Consider the following 20,502-nt stretch of genomic DNA (forward strand, 5'->3'; position numbering starts at 1 on the left):
GCTTAAAGGTGGCACAAAGGACAAAGTGTTGGACTCTCAAGTATAAGGTCCTGAGTTTGACCTCTGATATCACATTTGCCAGAGTTATACTCTGGCCCTCTCTCCTCTTCTCTCTCTTTCTCTTTCTCCTTAGTAAATGAATAAATCTCTTATTTATTTAATATTTATTTTACTTTAAATAGGTAGAGAGAGACAGGCCAATACATTGTCTCAGCAGCCGCATAAATAAATCTTTTAAAAGGGAATTGTTCTCCCACTGTGACCGCAGGATATTAAAACAGCTACCAAAATGTCCACATTGCTTTCAGATTACCCAGACACTAATTTCATCATTGGCAAGAATTCCATCGCTCTTAGACTGAATATGGGCAACTCGGGGGGGGGGGGGGGGGGAGGGAAGCATTACCTCCCAGGCAGGGTCCTGAAGTGCTTGAGCTTCACCTCCATGGACGCATTCTGATCTGGCAGGAATAAATTCCTGTTTACTTGGATATTCCAACTCTCAAAGGCTTTGGGAGTCCCCTAAGGCTAGCACCACCCCTCTCTGAGAACAACTTCAGGTTTCTTTCTGCAATGTTGACCCTTAATGGCCCAAGACCTTCCCCTACAGGGCCTGGGGTTGGCTTGAGTTCCCGCAGCAAGAGTACATTCTGCCTCAGGCTACTTCACACTCCTGTAAAGATGCTGGTTACTGATGATATTGACATAATGATTACAGCAACTGAGATGCCTAAGCTGCAGGAGGAATTCCTAAAGCAACTTTCCTGGCTCTGCTATCCTTGTATCTTACTGTGAAACTGTAAAGAAAAAGAAGGAAAAAATGTCAATAAGGTAATACAGTCTGCAGCTTCCCCCCCCCCCCACTTTTCTGAGCTCCTTTAAGTACATTGCATATCTACTCACTTCCCTCAAAATACCCTATAGGACACTGGCAGTTAAGGCCCCGTGGTGCTAGTGAGACACTTCTCAGAACCCCATTTGTGTCCCCTGCTACCAGTTCTCCAAGAGGGAGGGCAACTCTTGCTTTGATTTTGAAATGACACCTATTTGGGTTCTCAAAATAGAGTATAATGGTCTTAATCTAACAGACCTGTGATAATTGTAAATAAGATCTGGTCTTAGGTCTCAACCACACCCTCTTCTTAGTTTCCCTGTAAATTTTCAGATTTTTTTTTTTTGCCTCCAGGGTTATTGCTGGGGCTCGGTGCCTGCTCCAAGAATCCACTGCTCGTGGAGGCTATTTTCCCCCTTTTGTTGCCCTTTTTGTTTAATATTGTTGTGGTTATTGTTTTTATTAATGTCGTTGTTACTGGATAAGACAGAAAAATGGAGAGAGGAGGGGAAGACGGAGAGGAGGAGAGAAAGATAGCTGCAGACCTGCTTCACCACTTGTGAAGCGACCTCCCGGCAGGTGGGGAACCCAGGAGGCTAGAAACAGGATCCTTACACGGGTCCTTGCGCTTAGCTCCATATGGCTTAACCCGTTGAGCTACCGCCCAACCCCCTATTTTTCAGATTTTTATAAGCTCTCAAACAAAAGTGCTACATCAATTCCTTTGCAGTCTCTGCAACCAACAGGTGCTCTCTGTGACAAAGCTAGCTTGGGCATCTAACTGTTGATTAGGGGCTCCCAGTCTTTAGGACCTCGAGACTGAGCCTTCGTGGAGGAAAGAGCGAGAGAAAGCCTCATCTATCTCCTCTAAACCCTCTGTTGTAGCCAGGGGGCAAAACCTCCCTCCAACATTCTGAATATAAACCTAAGGTGCACCCCTGCCCCATTACATTTCTTCTGAAAACCCGTGACCTATCAGTTCCGTGTCCAGACTCTCAGAATTTAAAAATCGGATTCGGCTTAGATTACCTGCCATGAAGAAACAGAATTGAAGTTGAACATACACACTGGGATACTACTCCCCAGGAGAGAGAGGGAGATGCAAAAGGGCTTCAAGGCATATAACAAGAGATTCCCCACCCTCCGCTGCCCCCTCATTAGCACCTTGAAAAATCCCCTTTTCAATCCGGGTAAATGTGACCCATTCGGTCTCCCTCCGCGTTGCCGGGCAATAGGGCAGGAGTGTTCTGCAGTGTTCAAATCCACAACTCGGGAGCTACCCCATTAGTGGGAGAGCTTCCCCATTTTAAATCTTGCTCCCCCTTTGAGCAACGGCAACTTTAGTGGTTGCCTTCTGGTCTCCGTGGTCGCCTCCTAGTCGGTTTTGCAAACCAGGACTTCGAGGAGGAGGAGCACCTAGGCGCTGCCGCCCTGAGAGGAGTAGCTGAGCTGAGGCAGCGCGGTTCCCACGGCAGCCGCCCCCGCCCACCCGCCCGGCCCTCCTAGCAGCTACTGCTGCTTTTAGCTTCTGCCCATTGAGACAAAAGAGCATGACGAGCAGGGTAGCTCAGCCAATCAGAGGAACGCAAGGGCGGCCTCCCCGCTCAGCCTTTCAGCCTCGAGGCCATTGCTAGCTGGAGGGGGGAGCCCGGGCGGGGGCTGCAGCACACAGGTGCGGGAGCCAGCTTGGTGTCAAGTGCAGCTTGGACTCAGGGACCCGGCCGGTTTACATTTTACTCGTGAGTTTGGTACTCCCCTCTCCCTCCACACACCCCTTCCCTTCTCCCTCTCTCCTTCCGCTTCGGCTCTCCTTTGCCCTTTGAGACCGGATGCCTTAAACACGAGGTGGGACAGAAATGAAGTGAACAATAAGAGTCCCTCACCTTTGTACTGGGGAAGTAAGGGGATAACATTTATAGAGCGCTTTCTGTGTGCAGACGCGCTTTCAGGGGCATCTCATTTATTCTCAGCGGTCTTGTGAAGGAGGTGGCAGGAAGCCCATTTAACAGAGAGGGGACTTAAACCACGGAGCAGTTCGGTTAGGAAGTGCAGAACGAAGAGCCTGCACCCAAATGTGACTAAGACAAATCTGATTTCAAAGACCACACTCTTCTCTGCTGTCTGGTTAAGTGTTTTTAGTGCAGAAAAGTCGGAGTGGCGAAAGAAAGGCCCACGGGGACCGTATAGAACCAGTGAGCAAGGACTAGCACCAACATTTTACAGATGTGAGGACAGCCACAGAAAGGTAAACATCTTGTCTATCTTTTACACAACAGATAAGTATTAGCATTTTCCGCCTAAGCCTATTGTTCTCCTAATGCTAACTATTTGCCCCCAGAGCTGCTAGAAGAGAGCTTTCACCTCACCTCAGTGAACTCAAACCATCTCAACAGCAGCATCTCCAGGTATGATGGTAGATCCCAGGAAGGTGTTGGGGAGGCAGGGTCGAGGAGTATGGGTAAGAATAAACTACTTTGATAATACCCACTGTACAGAAAAGACACTGTTGAGGTATTTTTCTTTGTTTGTTTGTTTGTTTTTTACACTACAGCAAGATACCTGGTAAACACACACACACACATATATATAATGTATTTATTCTATATACATAACATATATTTTCCACAGCTTACTACCCCACAGGAGACAGAGTTCAATAATTTACCCCAAATTTACACAGCGAAGACACAATTTGCACCATCTCTCTGACCCTAAAATTCATCAGTCAACCAAACTTTGGGTGTAAGACTGGCTGCCTCAATCATTTGAAAGTGTTTGCTAGAAATTCAAACTCCTGTTCTCCACTTCTGGGGGACCTAGGTGTGAGAGTGCACCGTGTATTTTAAACTAGTACTGCAGTTAATTCTGAGGTGAAGTGAGATCTGTGAACCACTGCACAAAACATCACCACATGCTCAGAGCACTAAGTAAAAGATTGCTGCCAGTGTATTTTGCCCACAGCATATCTATCATGAAAGGTATCTCCAAAGAAGAGTTTCCTACCTAGGGGCCTTCCTACTACTTTTTTTCAAGGAATCCGGCTGCTGTATATTTTTCTGAGTTCATAAGCTCTGTAGATTTTTCGAATGAGTTTGTGGCACCAAAAGGCTAAGAACCATCATCACCTCTCCACACATAAACTATCTCACCTCATAACCTCTTCTTCCTTCTTCAACTTGTACTTGGGAAAGTATGAGAAATGAAAATACAATTGACCTGATCCCCAACCATAGCTCTCCACCGCTGATATAGCTCTTTCATTTCCTGGCTTGAGGACAGGTTGCTAGGTTGCCCTTCTGTGAGCTCTTGAGGGGGACCTCTCCTTGCTGTATTTGGCATCAATGGCCTCACAGAAGGACTAACTCCATGGAAACGGCATACAGGGCTGTCCAGAGTGAATAGGCCATGAAGCCGGAGGCGGGGGAAACTAGCTCCACTTTCTTGACTTGTGGTTCTTGGTGAGATCTTCCCTCATATATAGATTGTGGTTAGGAGAACTATGTGGGAGTTGTTTTTGACTCCTGAAGCTTGAGAGCACATAAACAGTCTGCTGCCTTTCTACTACTGTTGTGTTCATCTTCAGCCTACCAAGGTACTTTACCTTCTCTTTTTGGTCTTATTTACACAGTCTATAGACTTCTTTAGAGTAATCAGTCCGAAGTTGGAGATCAAGTACTTTACATCTAAGAATTGGGGGGGGGGGGCAGTGGTGTTAGTGGTAGTAGCAGAAGATAGAGGTAAGGGAGGTAGAGATAGGACTCATTTCATGTGGTTAGGAGTCATGGTAGTAGCTCTTAGGCTTTTAAGACTCCTGGCTTCTAAACATCTGAGCTTGAGTCTCAACAGACTTGTTCTTTATTTCAGTTGACTTCCTAAGCAAATTAGGTAGTCTGCAGTTGGACCTGGTGAGGTGTGAAGTCAATTAGAAGAAGAGATCCTGAGACCTCTGGAGGAAAAAAGAATAAAAAAGACAGTGAGCTGAAACAGTGTGTGTAAGAGTGTTCGGGTGGGTCCCTTAGAACCAAAGAAGCCTCTCTTCATGCAAGACTGAGAGGAACATTTACTAACTTGGCTCCAGTTGCACAGAGATCATCCCTTATCTCTGGTCTCCTTTGTGGGAGTCCATTCCAACTCATGGCTCTAATGAGACCACATTTTCAAATTTCAACAAAGAAACCTTAAAAGTATGTAGGATAAGAGATAAAGCTTTTAGTTGGAACAATTATAACTGCCCTTTGACTGGCTGCCTTCTCTGCCGGTAACTTTCCATTCGTTATCTCATTAAGACTTCTCAGCAATGCTGTTGGGACAGGCATTGTCACCCCATTTTGCAGATAGGGAAACTGATTTTCAAGGGGATTAAATAACTTGGAGAAGACTGTGTGGAGGTGCTGGGGTGCCAGTCGAGAACTGTGAGACTCCAAAAACCCAGCAACTTGTTACCTCTGCTATCTTCAAAGCATGTACTTTAAAAATTCACTCTGCAAATTCTGGACAATAAACCACTACCAGTCTTTAGAACAATGTAGTTGTAACCTGACCTTTATTCTTGCTATCTCGTTCTCTACCACCCTCCTTTCTTTTGTGTAATCTTTTCCCCCTCCAATTCCACTATCACTTTATTGAGGAAATGTTGATTTACAGGATTTTTATTGACAGTAAATTTTTAATTAAACTACAAATAGGGCTTATATGGGACAGCCTATTTACTGGATACTATGGCTAGCACTTTATTTCATATGTGACCCTCATGGGATCTGTTTTTTTATTATTTATTCACTTTTTTTGTCCTTGTTGTTTTATTGTTGTAATTATTATTGTCATCATTGTTGGATAGGACAGAGAGAAATGGAAAGAGGAGGGGAAGACAGAGAGGGGGAGAGAACGATAGACACCTGCAGACCTGTCCCCCTGCAGGTGGGGAGCCAGTGCTCCAACCGGGATCCTTAAGCGGGTTCTTGCATTTTGCATCACCTGCGCTTAGCCCACTGTGCTACCGCCAGACTCCCTGTGATCTGTTTTTTACAGAAAAGGAGACTGAGCTTTAGAAAGTGGAAAGACTTAGCAGAGATCATAAAATTAGCAAGTAGAGCAGTGAACTCAAACCTAGCCTAGCTTACTGCAGAGCCTAAGTCTGTATAATAAAATCACAATAGTGGGGGAATATATTCTAAATTGGCTTCTCTGCATCAGTCATAGCTCTGTCTCCTTCCTACAGCTCATTTCCAGCCCCATGCACTACACTTGTATTCTGTCCTCTGTGTCTTCCTCAGCCTGCAACGCCTCCCTTCACTTCTCCACATAATAAAAGCCTACTTACCAGATAAGGACCAAGTCAGATGTCCCTCAGAGAAATTTTTCTCAGGTGTAATACATTGCGTTTGCCTTTCTGTTCTGACCCTGATTAGTATGCCCTTTAGTTTGTCTGCCAGTATAGTTTATCTCATTGCTGACTGGTTTACTACCACTAGATTTTTAAACCCTTGATGGGGCACATGGTGACTAGATACTCAGGAAAATGTAAGGAGGAAGAGAAGCAGTATTGTACTTTGAGAAAGAAGGGGAACAGCATTGCAGTCACTACCCATCCTTATTTAGGTGCAAATAAAATTCAGCGAAGTCCCTTGTTAGGAGAGTCAGGGTATCTTGGGAGCCTAGTAGGTTTTGAAAGCCTGAGTGGGGTTACCTCCTATCTGGAGGTGGGGAATGGGACCCCTCTAGATTTGAGAAATAGAAGTGGGGGATAGCATAATGGTTATGCAAAGAGACTCTCTTGCCTGAGGATCCAGACTCCTCACTGAGCAGTGCTCTGGTGTAAAGGAGAGGGAGAGAGAGAGAGAGAGAGAGACAGACAGAGATGCTGTCAAAAACCCAGGAGTGCATTAAAGAAAAAACAAGTTGGGAGTTGGGCGGTAGCGCAGTGGGTTAAGCACAGGACCGGCATAAGGATCCCGGTTCGAGCCCCTGGCTCCCCACCTGTAGGGAAGTCGCTTCACAAGCGGTGAAGCAGGTTTGCAGGTGTCTTTCTCTTCCCCCTCTGTCTTCCCCTCCTCTCTCCATTTCTCTCTGTCCTATCCAACAACAACGACATCAATAACAACAACAATAACAACTACAACAATAAAACAAGGGCAACAAAAGGGAATAAATAAATATTTTTAAAAAAAATTAAAAAAGAAAAGAAAAAAACAAGCAGTGGGCTCCTAAACAACCAGTTTTCAGCAAAAGGGTCAGTGGCAGAGGGATTACCCAGCCCCCGATGTTGGCCTTGAGGTTAAGGAGTGGCGGGGGACGGGTGATGACAGAGTACTAAAGGCTGAACCTCAGCCTCCCATCCAGCCCCTAGGACATGAGTGTGGCTCCAGGAAAGAAAATGGTTATGAGGTCATATTTTGGGGCCATGGATGAAGTAAGCCAGAAGTAGGAGCTGATGGGGATGATTCTGGAAGGAGAAGCACTTCAAGGCAGGTTCTTGGCAGGACAACGCAGGGAAGGCTACAGAAAGCTTCTTACAATGTCTGCCTTCTACCACTTCCTGGTAGTGGCTTCTACTACTCATCCTGCACCCTTCTGTCCTTCCTGAGCAGACCATCAACTGATAACATGATGAGAGCCCCAACACCCTCCCCTGGGACCACATAGTCCAGGGTTCTGTATGAAACCTCTGAGCCTACATTTTAAATTAAAGATTTATTGATTCACTGATTCATTGATTGATTATGAGAGAGTGCCAGAGATCAGCTCAGGCACAAGTGGTGCTGGGAACTGAGCCTGTGGCCTTTGGAGTCTCATGCACTCAGGCATTCAATAGGCACTCGAACAGACTTGAGATATCTCCCAGGCCCTTTGTGTATCTGCATTTTTCCCATGCAGAATTCCTGTCTGTCTAGATGTGAGTCTCCTGGCTGGTCATGGTTTCCTCTCTCCCACCTCTTCTCTCCCTTACTCACACAGCACTGTGCTTCCTCTCTTGCAAACTCCAGCCAGCCCCCACTGCAGCACACCCTCATCATCTTCCCATTGGAGCCCCAATTCCTTCCAGAGAAACACCCTAAGTTTTTCAGATCTGTGATGAGGATTCATTTCTTCTTGATCCCAGATTTCCTTCCTGTGCCTAGAATTATTGCCCCATGGCTGTCAAACCTTTCTGGGGTGGGAGAAATGCTTTGAATTTCCTGCCTCTTCCTCCCTAGTACAGTTGTTCTAAAACAGGGGCAATTTTGCTCTCTCCCAGGGGACATATATGGCATCATCTGGAGTCATTTTGGTTATCAGTAGCTGGGTAGGTCACAACTGGTACTATTGGCATCTAACACATAAAGGGCAGGATGCTGCTAAACATCCCTAAGTGGACAGGACAAGCCTCTACAACATAGAATTATCTGGCTCACAGTATTATGAGTGCCAAAGTTGAAAAGCACCACTGATATATATATATATATATATATATCTTCAGATCTTTATGTTTAGGCTTGGAAAATGCCATGCATTGAGCTTTTTAATACCAAACTTCCAGGAACAGTTATTATTTCTGCTCCTCAACTGGGAGAGGGGACATGACATTGTCATGAAACAGCTACAACATCTGTCTCCAACATCCAGGAGGGCAGGTTTCTCTCTCTCTTCCAACGTTCTCTCTCTCTCTCTCTATCCCTCCCTCAAAGATAAATAAGAATATCTATAAAAATTAATCAATAAAACAGAATGTGACATGTTTTCAGAAACCAACCTAGAGTCATTTATTTCCTTAGAGCTGAGTTTCATAGTCTCTATTCCTAACTAGGCAACAAAAAATGCTACCCAAAAGATTGAATATTCAGTCTAACCTTTTCTCCACTCTTGCCAGTTTCTTCCATCTGCTTCCAGTTACCTGCAACATGGGGGAACAGAACCACTCTCCTGGGAAGGAGCCTCAGTACAGGACACGAGCAGAAGTTCCAGGAAAGAAAGTCTGGCACACTCAGGCCTATGCCCTTGGGGCTGTTTCCAACTTTATGTCTACTTTTCTGACCTTTCCTATCTATAAGGTTGTATTCCGACAACAAATTCATGCTGTAGCTGTATCACAGGCTGTGAGACAACTTTGGCATGAAGGCCCTCAGTACTTCTACAGGGGAATCTACCCACCGCTTCTCTCCAAGACATTGCAAGGGACTTTACTGTTTGGGACTTATGATAGCCTGCTGAGCTCTCTTTCTCCTGTGGGGCCACACTCCCTAGGACACCGCTGTGTTGCTGGGCTCATGTCTGGTGTGGTGGAAGCTGTGGCACTCAGTCCTTTTGAAAGAGTGCAGAATGTACTCCAGGATGGCCGCAAGCAAGCCCGTTTCCCCAGCACCTTCAGCATTCTCAAGGAATTCAACTCTTACGGTTTTTGGGGGAGACTGTCTCGGGGCTACTATCGTGGTTTCTGGCCTGTTCTCCTCAGAAACAGCCTGGGAAGTGCTCTGTATTTCTCTTTCAAGGACCCCATCCAGGATGGTTTGGCAGAGCAAGGTCTACCCCATTGGGTTCCAGCTTTGGTTTCTGGGAGTGTGAATGGAACAATCACCTGCCTGGTTCTGTACCCTCTGATTGTGCTAGTTGCCAACATGCAGTCCCACATTGGCTGGCGGAGGATGCCAAGTCTGTGGGCCTCAGTCCAGGACATGTGGGACACCCGGGGTCGAAAAGTATTCTTGATCTACCGTGGTGGCTCCCTCGTCATCCTACGGTCCAGTGTGACATGGGGCCTCACTACTGCTATTCATGATTTCCTTCAGAGGAGGTCTCACTCCAAGAAAGAGTTGAAAGACTAACTAGTTGCAAGAAATGTGGTCATGGAAATTTTGTTATTCTAAACTTTCCTGTGTTTGACCAAAAGCACCAACTTTTTGACTTGGTTTTCCAATACAATCATTCTTTAGCATCTTTGAAGTGTCAGTGTGTAAAAGGTCCTGACTACTGGTCTGTTGGGCACAAAGTCCATTGAGGTTCCTTGGTCAGAAAGATAAAATCACTCCAGCCTATCCATAGCTTCAATAGCCTTAGATACAGGAGACCTTTAAATAACTTGTAATCCAGAGGAGGTATTAATCATTTAATAAATTCCTTGACAGATAGAGAGGAAACTATAAGATGACCTTTATTAGGCATTTTGAGTTCTGAGAACCTTCAAGTTATCCTCCTGACTAAACTCAGTGGAAGACCAAGAACTCCAATTTCAAACAACCAAGGTTGACTCTTAGGATGGGAAGTCCATAGAACTTCTCAGACAGCTACATTTTCTTTATTTTATTTATTATCAGAAGAGATTGAGAGGGGTGGAGTAGATATTGAGGGCAAGAGACACCTGTCTCTTGTGAAGCTTTCCCCTTGCAGGTGATCCTTGTGCACTCTAATATATGTTCTCAACCAGGTGTGCCACTACCTGGCCCCCAGATAGCTAGATTTTCATGACATTGTTCATTGTTGCTGTCATAGCCACCACACTTGCTGCTCTAAGCTATGTGATTTCATGATTGCAGTTATAGTAGGAAATCCTAAAGTAAACTTGTCTCCATAGATGAGGTGCCACAAGAACTGGTGTGACTGGAGATGGAAATAAGGTGAGGTGTGGCTCCTGAGTGGATAGAAAAAATAGACTTTGAAGGAATAAATTTAGTTGCATGCAAAATAGAAGTATTTACTGTATAGGCTGCTTGGTGTTATCAGCTGGAACATTTTTGATAACAAGGCAATAACATTACCTAGAAACCACTTGAGTTATGCTAAGAAACCTGGTAGTGAAATTACCATATCACTTCTCAGAGGATGGTATATTTTATTGATGTGGATCAACATAGTTACTGTGACATAAAGATCAGAATTTATAGTCAGTTATTCAGAACCATTCAAAGTAAGGACCTTCCCTATAATTAGAATAATTTTATCATGCACTCCTACTTGCATACATCCCATACAGTAGCCATATTGGACTGTTGTTCTCTCCCCAAATATGCCACAAACTTTCCCGTGTCCCTGCTTTGGCCAACACATTCTTTCCACCTGCAGTTTCCCTTTTCCACTTGTCAATCTGCCAAAATCAAAATCATTTCATTTCCTCAAAGTCCAATTCAGATGCCATGTTCTCTGTGGAGCCTCTTCAGAATTCCCACTAGTGAATATTACAGAACTTTCTTGTGATATCTTTTCTATCAATCTTCCTTATGTAACACTTATTCCACTATATCACTGATCTTATGTGGTCCTATATTCTTCTTGATGTTCTTCAATACTCCTACTAGACTTAAAACTCCATGAAAGCAGGGATTCTTGTATACATTTAAAAATCTCCCATTGCCCCTAGGTGCTCAATAACAGTCACTGAATTACTAAATTGATTATCAAACTATAATCGGTCTTTATCCTCAGGGTGCTGTCCCTTGTATGTGAAGATAATGTCACTGGCTTACCGTTAGCAAGACACTTGCCTTTAGAATGTGATTTTGTTTTCTTGTTTTTGTTTTTCTCAGTGGATTTAGTCTTGTGTTAATGATAATGATGCTCATAATAAAAGAAATAATAAAAAATATTTCTACTAGAATATTTGATGAGTCTGTATTATTGATGGCATGTTTGATTTTATGAACTGAAATTTTTTTAACAGAAACACATTCATAACTGCCCTATTCCTTTCAGCTCTGCAATTTTGAGGATTTCCAAGATAGCCCATTTTGCAACTTTCTACTTATGGAGGCTATTATGGCAATGACCTCCACTTGCAACTCCTTACCAAAGTGAACATGGTACTTACAATGACCTGATTGAAGATCTTAGCAGTGAGACTTCCTCACTGAATAGGATAAGACACAGGAATAGGGGATAAATGATTAAAGGGCATTTGCCTGAAAGGTCTATAGAAGATGGCTGGTGAGAATAACTGCAGGTAAGCTCCCATGACTGATCCCTGTGTAGGTTCTGGGCAGGATGGGAGTGTCCTCTGCTTGTGAATTTGAGAATAGGAAACAGTCTGTACAAGCAAACATGATCAGCAAGTTTTATTTCTCAGAAGGAAATATATCCATCATGAAAATCTGTAGCAGTTTATAGCTTTGGTTAAGCTAAAAAATAAGGGGAGTATTTCCTTGCTTTTCTTTTTTATATGAGTTGTATTTATTTTGGAGCCAGGCAGGTTCAAGCCCTAGGTCTTCACAGAGGAAAGCTTCATAAGCAGTGAAGCAATGCTGCAGGCGTCTCTCTTCCGTTCTACCTCCCTTCATTTCTCTTTGTTTCTGTTCAATAAAAAGATGCACAGATGTATTTATTTTCATGTAATTTTTTTAAATTTTTCACTTATGACACTGTCAGCCCATGTACCTTTTTTCATTTGGCATTCATATTTAGAAATAATTCCAAATGTATAGAGAAGTTGCTAGCATCATTATATAGAACACCCTTATACATTTTAGCCAAGTTTTCCCAATGTTTTTATTTTACTCTAATTGCTTTATTTTTTGAGCACTCATTATCAGTTTGTTTATTTATTTGGTATATTTTAAAATATATTTTATTGTTTAAATTTATCATCTTTACCTTTATAAAAACTTGGCATTATGTATGTTAATAGTCAAAGCAATGCAATCATAATATAAACATAGATTTATAGCTAAAGTCTGTTATATTTTATTTTTATAAATTAGCTCATATAAAACCTAGACAGTTATAAAATCATATAAACATTACAATTTTTTCCTTTTAAATCTTCTGAATAAAGTGTAATTATTTTCTAGTGATTTGAATATCAATTTTAGTTTGTCATGTTTATGTGCTTACACTTTATGACATTTACACAATGTTTTGGACTTGAGATCAAGAAAATGAGGTAATGAAAACCTATATCAACTTAAAACATCTGAAATTTAGAAGTTAATTTTACAAATACATAGCATAAAATATTGAAAGGAAAAGAATAACATTCCTTGTATATCTTTCAATATAATCTACATCAGCTTTTCTAAAGCTCAAGGATGAAGTAATCACTAATTTATCAATATTACTGTAATATAGCCTATAAGACAATTTTGCTTCTAAGATTTATTTTTATTTTTATTCATTTATTTATTCCCTATTGTTGCCCTTGTTTTATTGTTGTAGTTATTATTGTTGCTGTCATTGTTAGATAGGACAGAGAGAAATGGAGAGAGGAGGGGAAGACGGGGACAGAGAGAAAGATAGACACTTGTAGGCCTGCTTCACTGCTTGTGAACTAACTCCCCTGCAGGTGGGTAGCCGGGGCTCGAACCAGGATCCTTACTCCAGTCCTTGAGCTTTGCTCCACCTGTGCTTAATCTGCTGCACTACTGCCCAACTCCCTCTAAGATTTATTTTAAGTATTTATTTTAAATATTAACTTAATAGCATAGTTTAACTATGCATTTAGGATTAGTTAAATAATGTTTTACATATTACACATATTATGTAGATAATAAATTGGAGAATAAGTGAATTTTTAATGATATATATATGCATTCTTTTTTCAAGTTCACGTGTTTCAACTCTGTATTCCACTTATGAGGGAAATCATCTCATAGTTATCCTTCCTCTTTTTTCTTCACTTTCAGATAAGCAAAGATGTACCTAACTTCCTCAGGTGTTCTCCAAAATCTCTTCCTTCTCAATGTTGGTGCAAAAACAAAAGTTCCATGTCATAAAATTTCAGGTACTAGTGTAATTGGGGTTCAGACCCCTCTCCTTAAATTCCCCTGACATATCCCCCTCTGAGAGTATAGACCAAAATTCTTTTTGGGGTGCAGAAGGAAGAGGTTCTGTCTTCTGTAATTTCTTCTCTGCTGGACATGGATGTTGATATAGAGGTTGGTCTATACTCAAACCTGTTTCTATCTTTCCCAATAGGATAGGGCTCTGGAGAGGTGAGTTTCTGGGACATGTTGGTGGTTCTTCTTCTAGCATTTGCCCTTCTTCCGTAGCCAGTCAACAGCGTCAGGTTGAGCCTGATGTAAAGTTTCGAGACCTCCTTTGAATCTGGAGAGGTGGCAGTCGTTGACTGTGTGGATCATAGTCTGTCTGTAGCCGCAGGGGCAGTTCGGGTCGTCTCTGGCTCCCCAGCGATGGAACATAGCGGCGCACCGGCCATGGCCTGTTCGATAGCGATTGAGGAGGGCCCAATCATAACGTGTTAGGTCAAAGCCGGGTTGACGCTTGCAGGGGTCTGTGATGAGGTGTTTGTTCTTTACCTCAGCTGACTGCCAACTCTGTTTCCAAGAGTCTGGAACAGAGAAGTTCAGTGTAGGCATAGGGGACCAGATTGGGTGATGAGACGTCAAGCGTTGGACAGGGTGGGCGAAGATATCCGCGTATATTGGCAGGTCCGGTCGAGCGTAGACGTGGGAAATGAACTTATATGATGCCACATCCCAACGAATATCTGGCGGGGCGATGTTGCTAAGAACTGGCAGCCATGGAACCGGGGTGGAACGGATGGTTCCAAAAATTATCCTCATGGAGGAATATAATTTGGAATCGACCAAGTGGACATGGGGGCTACGGAACCATACTGGAGCACAGTATTCTGCAGTGGAATAGCATAATGCCAGAGATGATGATTGTAGTGTGGAAGCGCTCGCGCCCCATGAGGAGCTGGCCAGTCTTGCAATGATGTTATTCCTCGCGCCCACCTTTGCTGCAGTTTTTATGAGATGTTCGTGAAATGACAGAGTGCGATCGAGAGTAACGGCAAGATAGACTGGCTGGGCTTCATGCCGGATTCTCGTATCGCCAAGCTGAACATTAAGCTCACGCGAGGCCGAGGCATGGTGTAGATGGAAAACAGATGATACTGTTTTTGCAGTGCTAGGAATTAGTCGCCATTTTTTACAGTAATCAGATATCAGGTGAAGCCATCTGCTTAGGGAGGTAAGGATGGAATTTTACTAGCATCTATAACATAGTGGCTGAAAGGCAGTAATATATAAAGCAGGACAAAATGCTTAGTAAACAGGGACCAAGGAGTAGGAATGGAGTCAGTGAGAGTAGGGACTCTAGGGTAGAAAAAGGCTAGGATAGCTCTTTTCATTAAGTCCCTAGAACCCAGGACTTCAGTAATATTTGCTTTATCTTGCTATCTAACATGAAGGTGGACTAGAAATCGTCTGGGAGGATGGTGTCAGAGTGCAGACTATAATTTGAAAACTAGGTTAGGACAGAGAGTGGCTCCCAAACTTGAAAAATATATAAAAATACAATTAACTGTTTACCACATTGATTGCCCCCAGGGCCCATGCATGTTCACATTTAGTACAGAAACCTTTATGACCTCCAGGTCCCTGTAAGTATGACATCACAATCCACTGTCACAGCTGGGAACATTCTGGGCTACACGTTTCAGGGCCAGTTTTCCTCAAGTGGCAAAGTAGAATGACTCAGCCTCCATTGGAGAATGGAGCACTCTTTATCAGTGTTAGTTTGTAGTGAAGGTAAGGTTCTGATGAAGCCTACAAAGGGCTAATGAGAACATTCTTGATGAGGTAACCAGTAATGGTAAAAAGAGGAATCCATTAAAAGTCTAGGCCCATAATATTTATGTGGGGATCCAAGGATTCCATGACTAGGACCGTAGGTGATGAGGTGCCCTGGTATTGGCCAAATTAGCCATCATTAAGTGGGCCAGTGTTTATTTTATTTTAATGAGAGAGAGTACAGAGAGAAAGATACAGAGAAAGACAAGATCAGTGCTTAGTATTGACTTATTATGTTGCTGGGGATAGAATCTGGGACTTCAGAGCCTCAAGCATGAAAGTCTTTTGCACATTTATTATGCTGTCTCCCCAGCCCTCATTTTTTAGCACTGAATAATATTCCTTTGTATGTACTACATTTTACTTACTCATCTACTGAGGAGTTTCTGGATGGCGTTTAAGTTTGAGCATTTATAAATAAATCTGTTGTAAATATCCACGTGCCGGTTTATTTATCCTTGAGATAAATATCAAGAAGGAACACTTTCGGGGTCTCTCTCTGGTGGGGTGATCTCCAGGGGAAAGGTAACGGACTGGTTCTTTCTCGCTCATGACAGGGGTGACACGAAGTAAAAGACACCAGGGGACTCTTAGCGTGCCTAGAATCTATAGAACCCTAGAATCCGTAGAATCCGTTTATTAGCAAAGTGGACACGAGTTAAATAGAAAAGCAACGAAGGGAATTATTGTTGAAATATGTCAGAAATTACAGGTTTCTTAATGGTAGGCATGCCCCTAAGGTAGGGGGCTGGTATGACAGGAATTAATGAGATACAAGACAGTTATTCTCCATGACACAAGCAACTTAATTATCCAAAGGTATCTGAGAGAAGCATAGGGGTTAAACCCGTAGGGTGAGACAGAAAGAAGATGGATATCAAAAAGCCATATAGTTTGGAATTTCTCTTGTCTGGGGTCTGAGGTGTGTGATGAAGTGTGTGATAAGGTGTGTTCTTCTGTGATCAGAAGGTGACTTTGAATGAGTGGATCTGCGGCCATGTGGCCTGCAGTTAATGGAGGGAAGTACTGGGGTTTCTGTGGGCCTGAGAGTCAAGAAGGAAAGAACCAAGTCTGAGTTTACCCCCTTTTGCTCACCTCGGTTGAGAGAGACTTACCAAGAGGTTATCTTCTCAGACCTCCATCCAAGGACGGGGGTGGTTCTCCCTAAGCTCTATCAGGCTTACACATAGTACCAACAGAACACAATTACTAGGTTGTAAGGTAAACATACTAATTTTTATAACAATTGCCCATTTTCCCTCCAATGTGGTTGTACTATATGCATTTCAACCAGCATTGTCTGAGAATTTCTACTGTGACTTGCATGCCTGAAGTTCCTCTTTATGTCTTTATCCCTCTTATGTAAAATTCCCTTTTCCTAGTGTGTAATAAATAAAAACAAATGTTTAAAAAATAAAGTTTCTGTTGTCCATATCTTCACTTCTATCATTTAGTGTTGTTAATGTTCTGAAATTTTGCCATTTGAACAGTTATGTAGCTCATTGTTGTTTGGTTATTTCATACTTACTATTTTGTATGTAGTTATATGAAGATACATACATTAATCCAAGATAACTGTGATTAGGATTCTGGTTGTTCTCAGGTGTAGACCATTGCAAAATAGTCCCGCATTAATATTTAGGGTACTGTACATAAATAGAGATTTTGCCTGAACATTTAACAAATTGAAATAGTTGGTTTATTGGGTATGGGTATGTTCAACATTACAAGATGATGCCTAACTTTTCTTTTTTTTAAATTTGTTATTATTTTTATTTTTCCTCCAGGGTTATTGCTGGTGCTCGGTACCACCACTATGAACCATCACTCCTGGTGGTCATTTTTTTTTCTTTTCTGTTTCTTCAATCACTGACAGAGAGATGAGAGAGGAGGAGGAAACAGGAAGAAAGGTAGACACCTGCCAAACTGCTTCACCACAGGTGAAGCATCCCCCTCTGAGGGTACGGAGCAAAGACTAGAACCCAGGTCCTTGCACTATGTGTGCTTAGCCGGTTGTGCCCCCGCGGAGCAGTGATGCCTGTTTCTAATACATTTTATCAGTGATATGCCTCTGCTTACATTGGTTAAGTCTCCATTGCCCCACCTGCTGGCCAACATTTGGTATTATCAGACTTCATTTTTTTTTTTTGTCAGCATAATCACCTGATTCAGTATACAAGGACAGAGGTTCAAACCCCTAGTCCCCACCTGCAGGAGGGAATCTACACAAGTGGTGAAGCAGTGTTGCAGGTCTTTCTCCATCTTTTCACTCTCTATCTCCTCCACCCTTCTCAATTTCCCTTTGTCTATACCCAAGGTGAGTAAATAGATAAACAAGTAAAATACTTTAAATGACATCTTACAATTTTATTGATTTCTAATGATGTAGAGCATTTTTATGTCTTTTGCACATTAAAAATTTTCATTTTTGTGAAACACTTTTGCAAGGTATTTGTCCATTTTGAAAAAAATATATATTGGGGCTGGATAGTAGCACACCTGGCTGTTCACACATTACAATGTGCAAGGACCTGGGTTTGAGCCCGTCTCCACCTGCATGGGGAAAGCTTCATGAGTAGTGAAGCAGTGTTTCAGGTGTCTCTGTTTTCTCCCTCTATATCACCCCCTTCCCTCTTGATTTCTGGCTGTCTCTCTAGTAAACAAATAAAGAATATACCCAAAATATGTATTAATGAGAAAAAGAATCAGAACATCACTCTTTCACATAAGGATCAAACTTGGGACCTCAATTTTTAGAGTCCAGTACTTTATTCACTCCCCCACGTCCTGGGCCTGAAACATGGTCTTTTTTAATTGAATAGTGTGTCTTTTAAAACCTAGTTGGCAGTAGTTATTTCTGTGTTCTAATTTCAACTCTTTTAATTTATACGTGATTCATGTAGCATTTCCAAGTATGTCTCTTGTTTTTTGCACTTATTTTTTTTAAGAAGTTCTAGACATATCATCAGTTTTTCGCCTCTCATATTAATTAAATAGTGGTTTATATGTTTACACTTTAATAGGTTTGTACATAAACACCACTCCCACCACCAAAAGACTGTGTCCCATCCCCACCACCCACCCCCGTCCCCCCAACCCCGCTGTGCTGGGAAGCCCAATGGCCACCCTCCCCTTCACCACAGGGTTTTTACATTGGTGCCCTACTGATCACCCACTTTTAAAAATCATTTTTAAATTTCAGCAATTTCTTTTTTTTTATTAGTGATTTAATAATGATTGACAAAACTGTGGTTTAAGAGAGGTACAATTCCATACAATTCCCACCACCAGAGTTCTGTATCCTGTCCCCTCCACTGGAAGGTTCCCTCTTTTTTTTTTTTTCACCTCCAGGGTTACCGTGGGGGCTCATTGCACTTATTTTTGTACCACACCATGTCCACCACCCAATAACCTACTGCCACAAATCTACTGGATCATTTCAACCTTTACAACCACTCCTCTTCTTCTCCTTTTGGTGACCTCAGTTCTGCAATCAGAGTCTAAGTAGTTGTTTCCCTTTGACTTTGTTGTTTCCTTGCTTTGTTTCTTTATATCTCAAATAAAAGTAAAATCATCAAGCATTTGACATTCTCTTCTGGCTTATTTCAATTAGCATAATCCCCTTTAGTTCCATCCATATTGTTGCAAAGGCAAGATTTCATCTTTTCTTACACCTGAGTAAGTATTCGTGTGTGTGTGTATCAACTTCTTTGTTTTCTTCATTTTCACTAGTGATTTAATGGTGATTTACAAAATGGAAAGATAATAGAGGCATAGTTCCACACCATGCCCACCATCAAAATCATGTCCCTCCTTCCACAGCCATAACACCCGCAGTTCTCCCAAGGTCTTAGAGATGGGGTGATATTTTTTAATACTTTTTGCTGATTTAATAATGACCCACAAGTCCGTTGGAAAAGAGGGGTATGATTCCATACAATTCCTACCACCGGAGTTCTGTATCCCCTCCAGTGGAAGCTTTTCTATTCTTTAAAAAAAAATTTAATATTTATTTATTCCCCTTTTTTGCCATTGTTTTATTGTTATAGTTATTATTGATGGCATCGTTGTTGGATAGGACAGAGAGAAATGGAGAGAGGAGGGGAAGACGGGGGGGCGAAGATAGACACCTGCAGACCTGCTTCACTGCCTGTGAAGTGACTCCCCTGCAGGTGGGGAGCCGGGGGCTCGAACCTGGATCCTTACTCCAGTCTTTGTGCTTGCGCCATGTGCACTTAACCGCCTGACTCCCCAGCTTTCCTATTCTTTATCCTTCTGGGATTATGGACACAGGATCATTATGAGGTGCAGAAGCTGAAAGTTCTGGCTTCTGTGATTGCTTCTCCACTGAACATGGGTCTTGGCAGGTCGATCCATACTCCCAGCCTGTTTCTATCTTTCCGTATTGGGACAAGTCTCTGGAGAGGTGGGGTTCCAGGATACATTGATGAAGCTGTCTGTCCAGGGAGGTCAGGTTGCCATAATGGTAGCATCTGCAATTTCTTGGCTGAAAAAGTACTAATATATAAAGCAGAATAAATTGTTTAATAATCAGGAATCTAAAGACAAGAATATAACAGATGAGATAGGGTGTCTTCATTTGGAAAAAGCTGGTAGTTCTATTTTAGTTATATTCCAAGGGACCCATGACTTTACTAACTTTGGCCTGAGCCCAACAGCTAACACGCAGATGGGTTAAAGGTATTGTCTGGGAAGATGGTGTCAGAGTTGGAAATGAGACTAGAAAGCTGGATCAGGGAGGTTTTTCAACACTATATCAAATGTTAATGGTGGCAGTGGGTAGCCATATCTAGTACCTGATCTAAATGGACATGCTTTCAGTTTCTTGCCATTGAGATGATGCTGGCTGTAGGCTTACTGTAGAATCAACTGGATTTAGGAATTTTCCACCTATTCCCATTTTTGTAGTGTTTTGGTCATGAAAGTGTTAAGAATTTGTCAAAGGCTTTCTCTACACTTATTGGAACAATCATGTAGTTTTAGGTTTTCCTTTTGATGATGTGGTGGAATACATTTATTGATTTACATAACTGGATGAGCCTTGAATCCTTGGGATAAATCTCACGTGGTCATTATAAACAATATTTTTAATGAACTATTGTATCTGGTTGGCTAGAATTTTATTTAATATCTTAGCATCTATTGATGTACTCA

General features: G+C 42.3%; 1 protein-coding gene and 1 long non-coding RNA gene across 3 annotated transcripts in view; both read left to right on the forward strand.

The window, feature by feature from the left end:
* The window catches only part of LOC132535862 (uncharacterized), a 794,128-nt gene that overhangs the window by 308,519 nt on the left and 465,107 nt on the right, over positions 1-20,502 (forward strand). The gene's annotated exons all lie outside the window — the stretch shown is intronic.
* Positions 2,205-9,742, forward strand: SLC25A53 (solute carrier family 25 member 53). 2 transcript variants are annotated; one of them, XM_007536383.3, is made up of 4 exons: positions 2,205-2,571; positions 2,963-3,077; positions 3,171-3,237; positions 8,679-9,742. In XM_007536383.3, exon 4 carries the CDS (start codon positions 8,710-8,712, stop codon positions 9,628-9,630), a length of 921 nt encoding a protein of 306 aa, XP_007536445.1. In that variant the 5' UTR covers positions 2,205-2,571; positions 2,963-3,077; positions 3,171-3,237; positions 8,679-8,709; the 3' UTR covers positions 9,631-9,742. The 2 variants fall into 2 exon arrangements, with proteins under 2 accessions (XP_007536445.1, XP_060039562.1); XM_060183579.1 differs by lacking the exons at positions 2,205-2,571; positions 2,963-3,077; positions 3,171-3,237 and adding an exon at positions 4,246-4,424.

The sequence above is a fragment of the Erinaceus europaeus genome, chromosome X (genome assembly GCF_950295315.1).
Source record: "Erinaceus europaeus chromosome X, mEriEur2.1, whole genome shotgun sequence".
Taxonomy (NCBI): domain Eukaryota; kingdom Metazoa; phylum Chordata; class Mammalia; order Eulipotyphla; family Erinaceidae; genus Erinaceus; species Erinaceus europaeus.